Below are 8,677 nucleotides of genomic sequence, written 5' to 3'. Positions count from 1 at the left end.
CCCATCACTGTCTTCTTGCTGTTTTAAGTGCTGATTAGTATAAATATTCTTTTTTAAAAAGTAACAGTATAATAAATCCAGTGAGAAAATCTACTTATAATACACTTGATTTCATTCTCCTCTCTTAAGGATGATTGCTTGTATGGTAAAGGTGATTCTCTCTCATCTATCCTCCTCTCCACAAACCCCTAAAACAAACTTAATTCTGAAGAAATAAAATAAGAAATGTTTAGGCTCTGCCTAATGTTTCTCTTCTTAGTGTATTCGGCATATGCATAGATGGACTAGAAAATATCTTCTTTACAGGACAGCAGGAGGAGACTGAAGAAGACACAGAAGGCTTCATCTTCTATTTGATCTTGATTTATTAGTGCATTTGTTACCCATAAGAAATCAGATGGAGATTTTTTCCTGATGGTACAAATGAAAGACATCATTACTTGCTATCAACAAGCAGAAAAAGAATCATCCACTAACAGGCTAAAACATAATTTCTTAATTATGATGATTACATCATCAGTAGTTGACACAATGACCTGATAGGATAAGAAACACAAAATGAAACTGTTAGCCCATTTTTGATGGGGGGAGGGGGCGGAAGGGAACATAATATCATTTGTTCAGTCCTCAGATGGCTTCCTTATGTTCTCCAGCACCCCAGGCAAATGCAGCTGTTCCCAGAAGCTAAAGCTACTTTCACTGTTGCCAGTCACACTCTCTGACACCCTTAAGAAAACCCACAAGCCACACAACTTCATCACTGAGGTTCTTCAAGGTTAGTTCGGTTATAATTTCAGGAGTATTTTCCTCTAAAAGATCAGTCTTTCCTTCAGTATATTCTTTATTCTCAGTCTCCCCAACATTGGTCCCTCTCCAGTATTTATTCTAAATGGGCATGCCTTTCTCTTGGCCAGAAACCATACAAAATTAGACTGTAGTGGCCAAACAACAGATGCAACTTACTGGCAAGCTTGGACAAGGGGAAAGAAAAGACATGAAAAAAGTAGGGTGCAAGTTGGAATGTCCTGGAAAACACAGGAAGGATTGGGCGTATCTGAGGTTTCCCCCTACATTCCCGCTGGGACAGTCTGAACACTCCAGAGGCCGCTCTACGGGATAAATGATGCGGCTGGTCAGGAAATCTGTGTGTGGCTGTGATCCTGCGGGACACTGTAGCAACATAATTTAGTTGAGGCCTCTGCGCGGCAAGACAGTGATGCTGGGCAAGATTTTCAATGAAAGGAACAGTGCATAAAACAAAGGCAGCACAAGGTAACAGCTGCTGCTTTCCACCCAGTTCTGTTGATCCTTATAGTACATAATTCTCTTAGATGACAGTAAGTGCCCTACTTAATGTTAAAGAGGGCGACACACTAGTCTAATTTCAATTTTGTAAAATATGGAGAACATCACAATAAAACTTTCATAACTGTAGAAAACAACAGCTCTTTATAATTGTTCCAAATTGGATACAAAAGGAACATTACAAAGCAAACAAAATAGGAAGTAACTTACTAACTCCTATTCCAAATAATTTTTTATGCAAAATTGGTGATGATGATGTAATATACAAAGTACATAAAGACAGGTTATATCACAGCTGTGGCTAATTTCAGTTTGTTGATTTTTTTTTTTTAATTAACTAAAATGTTTGCATTGATCTTTAAAACAATTATAATGGGCACCTAGAATCTTTATTGGAAAGACATAGCTAATTAAGTCTAATCTCGTCAGCAATACCCTCACAAAAAATGCTCAATACGTACTGAAGTAATCTGATATACACAAAAGACACATCATCATGGCATGTGAAGAAAGTACATAAAACTATGAGATACTGCCTCTTGAATGCTGATAAATGCCCATGAAATTATAGCCTGTTATTTCAATTTGTATTTTTTTTTAAACAATGATTCTCTAATCTCTGCTAAATCACCTAAAGAAAACATCGACACTATATTTTTAAAAGAAGTCTGGAGAGGAATTCACCTTTAACATTGGTTAACACAGCTGCTCCATCTACTCTAGAGTCATCAAGGCTTAGTTAAACTGAGCTAGCTAAAATGTATGTCTTTTTCTAGCAGAGACAAGTCTTTGGCACATTTCCCCTCAACAAAGTCAAAGAGAACAAAGAACGAAAAAATGCACACTGAAGTGCAACAAACTCCGCCTCTGGCAAACCAAGGTACACAGAAAGTTCTTCTGCTGTGAATTTCTCATTGAGAATGCCCTGCTTATGGATAGCCCTTTCACAGTTAAACTGGGAGATTTTTTGTGAAGCTCTTTGGACAGCTTCAATTCTTGTGGTATAATACAGTGAAAGTGGTGATCTGAGATAATAAAGCTCCAATCCAACTAATGCTTTAAATGGTAGTGCTAGTAATATTCTGGCACCATCTGATGTTTTTTGTTTTGCTTGCCTGGGTATAATCTCTAGGCAGCAGTGCTTTATTTAGGTCAGCGAAACTAAAGAAGAAAACAGGCTACTGAGGTCATATACAGCTTGTAAAAGAATGTTATCAAAATTCACAAGCCAGGTTTCAAGACTGAATTGTACATTAGCTAGACTGAACTGGTAACATCATGCACAAACGCACCACCGGGTGACTCCAAGGGGTATTATAAAGCCAACACTTTAAATGCCACTTTGTAACAAGCTAGTAAGCAATGTGACATGTGAAATAGGAGGATAAATTAGAAATAGGAAATATTTATTATTTTGTAAAATCAAGCATACAAGCCCTGCCTTGGACTGATTCTTTCACAAAAGGGGAAACTGGGGTGATTTTTCTGTAAAAAATAGTTAATTTGGTACGAATCTAACCTGCATTGTTGTAAGACACTAGAACCAATTCAGCCCTACAATGAAGGGCTTTTTATATCGAAATCAGAAAAACAAAAAGCTGTCTTAAAATCTGGTTGAAAGAAACAAGAAAAAAGAAATCCTATGAATATTGTAACATTTGTGCAATAAATACAAACTTAATAGAAAAAAGCACCATTTGTGCAGCTATATTGTCTGTCCCTAGGGGGGAACCAGTATCTCTGTTGGTCCTTTGAAGTTTTTGTGTTACAATATAACTGAAGTTACTGTTTATGTTAGAGCAGACCAGCGCCAAAGAACATGCCTTGCACTGGAGCAAGAGATTTATGATTGTCCATTGCTCCTGGGGAATTCATTCCACATTCTTGGATCTGTCCACAGGAAAGCTGGGTCCTATTTAAATAAGCTTTAGCCTTAAAAGGTTACTCCAGTGCAAGAGAAGACAGCAATTTCCATCTCAGGTTCTGCATGTTCTTTTATGCACCCTGGACCCCAGCCATGTAGCTCCTTCGAGAGAGGGACCAGGGCCCTGGGACTGGCTTGGCAAACCCGAGAGGAGCTCTGGACAGGCAAACAAAGGAGAGACACCGGGTTAAGCACAACAGCGAGGGAAACGAAGAGGCGAAGAGGCGCCAGAGTGTTTTAGCTGACAGGATGTTGCTCCCTCACACACTCGGGCACCAGCATGTCCTGCCCCCCTGCCTCCCCTGAGCCGCGAGGTGACCGTGAGGGGAGTCCCGCCGCCTCAGGGCCAGGCTCCCCCCGCCGGCACCCACGGGCTCGACCCCTGCGCCTCCCCTCAGCCCCGCTCGCCTCACGACGCGCGGCAGCGCCTCGCCCCCGCCCGCCTGTCCGTTGCCCCCTAAGCCCCGCCTCCCCGCCGGCCGTTGGGCTCCCCCGCCTCGCCGCTGCTCTGGTCCCGCTGCGCGCGCAAACCACGCCCTTCGGGGAAGTGTGGCTCCTGGCCCCGCCCCCCTCGCTGCGTGCCCCGCCCCCTTCCCTCCTGGCCGCCGCCGCCGTGTCTCTCCCCGTCTCCCCTCACAGAACGGGCGGGCGTGTGTGGCGGTGCCGGTTCGGTGCCTAAGATGGCGTCTATCATGGAGGGCCCGCTGAGCAAATGGACCAATGTCATGAAGGGCTGGCAGTACCGCTGGTTCGTGCTGGACTACAACGCCGGGCTCCTCTCCTACTACACGGTGAGGGGCAGCGGCGGGCCGGGCGGGCGAGGAGCCGGGAGCCCGGCTGAGGCGCAGGGTGGGGGTGGGGGTGGGGAGGGGACGTGGGGCGGTGTGAGCCCTCGGGCGGCCAATGGGGAAGGAGGAGGCGGCGGGAGCAGCCAATGGGGTGGCCGCGCTGGGAGATTTATCGTTGGGGGCGAGCGGCGCTGTTATTGTTGGCGCCCGGCGCTGGGGGGGAGGGGGCGTCCCCGGGGCGGGGTCGTTGGGCGGGAGCGGCCGTTGCGCCCTCGCGGCTGGTTCCCTCACGGCCGGTTCCCTCACGGCCGCCCTGGCCGCTGCGTGCGGGGCCTTGCTCGGTCGTGCCTGGGCCGTGGCCTCGGGCTCCTGCGTCCCGCTGCCCCCGTGTCCCCCTCGCTATCCGGCGGGACCCTGGTTTGGCCGCGCCGGGGCTGGGCGGCTGCCTCCCTCCCTCCCTCCCTCGCCGGAGGCTCGCTGCGGGCAGCTCTGCGAGGAGCTGCGCTCTCTCCTGGCACAGAAACGCTGCCGCCGTGCAGCCCGCGCCCGCTGCCTAAGCAGCAGGTTGTTTCCCAATTTGAGATTTACTTTCCTGTTTCTGCTGACCCSTTCCTACTTTCAAAGGCGGACTTTGAAAGTACGTTAAGCTGCCAGGACATCTTGACGCGCTGCTTAACTGCTGATGGATACTGACTTGCTAGCTCGTTTGGCTTTGTATATAAAATACAAGTTAAATTATAAATATTTTAGCAGTACAACTTCTTTTTTTTCCCCAAGCATATGCCTTAAAATTAGAAGCCTAACTGGCAGAACTGCATGCACGCACGGATAAGCAGGCATGGAGCAGTTACTGTCACTGTGCCAGTTTGGATAAAACACTGACAAATTTTACCTGTAGTAAACAAATGATAAGAGATTTATGGCGAATAACATAAGTTGGGGTACCGTGGGGCGACATTCATGACTTCCTCTTCATTGTCTGAGAAGGTATATGCATACAGAAGCACTATATATAAAACTTTTTTTCTAAATCTGTATTTCCAGCTCTACTAGGAAAGAGCTTTGACCTCCAGCCCTCGAAGTTTATAAGACTCTACATAAACAAGTTAAGGACTCTAGACCAAATTTAGTTCATGTACACTTAAAATCCTTGCTTTACCCCACCCAGAATGTGAGTGGAGAAGAARAAGTGCTTTTATAGTTCCTTTTTAATGGCTGTTCAAATGTCAGCTGTTTGGCTGAGATGAATTAGTCRGTATAATGTAAGTAAAGGTCCAAGGTGCAAAGACATTAATTGCTCAGTTACAGAAATAGAAATCTGTGCTGATATTTACTGAATGTGCATGCAATAAACATTCTGATCATTGCAGTGACTTTCATTCAGCGATCTTCACCTGTTTAATCAGTCAGTTCTTAATTTTCATTCTTTCCTGTGATTATGTATCCCTGCATATGCTTTACACTTTTACTCTGTACGATTTATTATGTTCTGTGTTATTATGCAAACTTTTAGTTCATAATTTTAAAAACTCTTTTTGTAACTACCTGTCCTAGAAATTCAACTTTAGGTCAAGAAATCAAATCGCCTCCTCTAGTCTGTGTGCCTTTACCACTAACAACACCCTACAGTTAACATTTACTTTAGAATGCTTTCTTTATCCAYGTGCTATCTTTTCTGCACATACTTCTGTCAAGTACTTATGCCATTTTCTAGATACTTGAATTCATTTTTGTAGGTAAGGGTGTGTATCATGTTGAATTTAAGCTATTCAAAGACTAGCTGCCAAAAGAACTGGTCCTGCTGCATACACGCTTCTTCCTGTGTGCTGGCATAGTCACTCGTAGGGCTGCATGGTCAGCTGGACTGTGGGTATGAGAGAGAATTCAGATCAAGTCCCAGTTGACCACATGTCTCACAAGTACTAATATCAGTGGGATGCTGTTTCTTTCAGCTCTACCTTTAGCTTTAGAGTAATAATTCCAGAAGTGTAGTTTATAAGACTGTGGTAAATAAGCAACTTTAATGTGGAACGTTAGCAGGTTTGGGGGCATCATGTCTGTGGGGAAATGGCCTGTTACAGCTTTCTCCTATGATTCTGCATATGTATACTTGTATTGTCAAATCAAGTCTCATCTATGTGATTGGATATAGACAGTCATGAGCTCTGTTCCCTCTGAGCCAGTTTCAGTCTGAAGCAACACAGTTGTGTTACAGTATGACTCTGCTCATGTATCCATATGATTTTGAGCCCGAAACTGGCTCTTCTCCATGAGTGTAATGCATGGGTGGGGTAGGGTGAGATTCTAGCTGGCTGTATAGATACGCAATCTGGAAACAATTTTGCTGATGGAAGAAATTACGGTTCACTCATCTGCTCTTACCTGTTCATCACCTCTTGCAGACTCCYTAGCCCATTTCAATCCAAAATGATGCTCATGCAGGAAACACTTTCTCCAGTAGGTCCAATGAGCATTAACTTTTGACAGAGGGGCTGTGCGAAATGGCAGGGTAGTAACTTTTCTTGCAGCTGAATTTTCCATCAGAGCTGGATCCAGAAAAGTACATCTGTTCATAGGTGTGTCCTTGTACTGTTCTGTTTAGTCTTCTTGGGAAGTAGCTTAAAACAGACTGCACAAAAGTACCCTTGATGTGGAATAAACATCCAAACAGAGTTAGTGCAGAATAGTACTGGGCTTGTGGAAATAGCCCCTAAATTAGTGTGCTTTGTCTTTTGGTAAACTGACTAAATGTTAACCTAAATGTGTGTTGAATACATGCATCAGAAGCAAATGAATTAAGTTTGCTTTTCTGACATGATAACAGCTTTCAAGAAGCAAGGCAAAAGTTTTACATTGTCTGAGTCAAAGAAAAAAATAGAATGTAATATTCACTTATTTGTGTTTTAATTTGTATCTTTCTTCCTCTATACTTTGTTGTATTGCAGTGAATGCTAGTACTACTACTTGGAAGTATGAATGCAAATGTTTCTCACACGCGCTTCCAAACAGTTTTACAATTTTTTTACAATGCCAACATGTTTGCTTTTTGTTCCTTTCTTCTTCTGCAGTTTATGCTTGTAAAATTTCTATTATGAAAGAGAAAAAAAAATCTTCAAATTTACTTGTAATTACATTTATTTATATTTACTTATGAATATATTCCAGAGAGTAAAACCTGGACTAATAGTTCAAACATTGTCTTACCTGCTTTTGTTCTAATAAATGATTGTTTGATAGCAGCAAATGGTATAATTTGCATGCAGTTCCATTGATATTGTCGCTTAAATCTCTTCTGTCTCTCTTCTTGCCAGAGTTTTTAAATCCAAATTCAGTTCTGCAAGGTCTAGGTATTTTTGTAGGTAATATCAATTGTATTTCTTTTACTTACTCCTGCCTGAATTAAAGTGAATGATTATGTTGTTGTTGGGTTTATGTGTTGTTGGTTTTTTTATTTTTGGAAGGGCAAAGTATGAAGTAAATTATTGCATGCCATTTGGAATCAGTTCAACCAATGGTTTCATAAGTGTCTTTTTTTTCCCCCCAATATTCTTTGATTTGTGGACCCACCAATATTTTCTCTTGGAGGTATGTCTTCCTATGTAGTGCATGAAAGTCTACTGAAGCATTACACTTTTTATGGGGTGTAATTGGACATAGCTTTAGGCAGGAGATGACAATATTTAAAAGAAAAGTCTCCCAAGTGTCTCATTTCTGTCTTCTGCTAGCACTGGAGTTTTGAAGTTGTTCCCTGAGCTGGGTTCCAGCTGAAAAATAACTTTCTGCTGATATATATATATATTTATTTCAGTTGAATTTGTTCTGTAGTTTGTTTTTCTGCATGGCTGTATTAAAATGTGTGTTGGCATTGGATAGAAGATAGCATGAAGACAAAGAAATGGCTAGGGTGGAAGAGGGAGGTGAATGGCATTTGCTTTTTGTTTGTGTTTTCTGGCAGCAGTGCTGGCTTAAATACACATCAACTATAGCCTTGATTACCCTTGAGAATCTTGTAGAAATAATCCAGAGACACCCTCAAGGTTGAAAATCAGAATAACCTTTTTAAAATTCTTGTTTTAAGTGTACTTTTTAAATAAATATTTTAATTGTATAATAAATTGAAAGCTGAACTGGCACAGTTGTGCAAACAGTGCTAAAACCAGGGCCAGTAGATAGGAAGGTCAGTCTGCAATTTCAGTTTTCCTAAATGAGTTTGTAGTGTCTGCATGCGATAGTGATTCCTTTTTTTGTTTGTTTTAATTTGGAAGATTAGGTGAATTTTGGGTCTTAGTGCATTTTTTTCCTCTTTTAAATTCCATAAAATAACTTCCATAAAATATTTAAAACCTTCGTGCATTTTTGATGTCTGGCAATATTGAAAGGAGAACTGCTCATACTGTTGTAGACTGAAATAGCAGCCTTGTATAGTGAATGAGGGTTGACAGAAAAAATTGTTGTATATGACAACTCTGTAATGTGTATTCTTGAAACAAAATTTGGTAACCTCCAATTCTTTTATGGWTCTCTCATCAATACATTCCTAAAGAACAGATTAATTTAATCTGTTTAATCTGTATTTAAATATTCTGTTGTTTCTGTTAATCATTTCATCAAACTCTACTTTGTRAAACATGCTGCTTGAACTCTTTCAGGAGCAAAACCT

The 8,677-nt window shown here is 42.0% G+C and overlaps 1 protein-coding gene across 4 annotated transcripts in view; it reads left to right on the top strand.

Moving 5' to 3' along the window:
* Window positions 1–3,819: 3,819 nt before the first annotated feature.
* The window catches only part of OSBPL9 (oxysterol binding protein like 9), a 72,780-nt gene continuing 67,922 nt past the window's right edge, over window positions 3,820–8,677 (top strand). For all 4 annotated transcript variants that reach the window (XM_026086926.1, XM_026086925.1, XM_026086924.1 and 1 more), the window contains exon 1: window positions 3,820–4,020. In XM_026086926.1, coding sequence (XP_025942711.1) covers window positions 3,910–4,020 — 111 coding nt within the window. In that variant the 5' untranslated portion in view covers window positions 3,820–3,909. The remainder of the gene's footprint in view (window positions 4,021–8,677) is intronic.

This window comes from Apteryx rowi, unplaced genomic scaffold (genome assembly GCF_003343035.1).
Source record: "Apteryx rowi isolate R43461 unplaced genomic scaffold, aptRow1 scaffold_7, whole genome shotgun sequence".
Taxonomy (NCBI): Eukaryota; Metazoa; Chordata; class Aves; order Apterygiformes; family Apterygidae; genus Apteryx; species Apteryx rowi.
The sequence above is the reverse complement of the archived record's forward strand: the minus strand, read 5'-3'. Positions and strand labels throughout refer to the sequence as shown.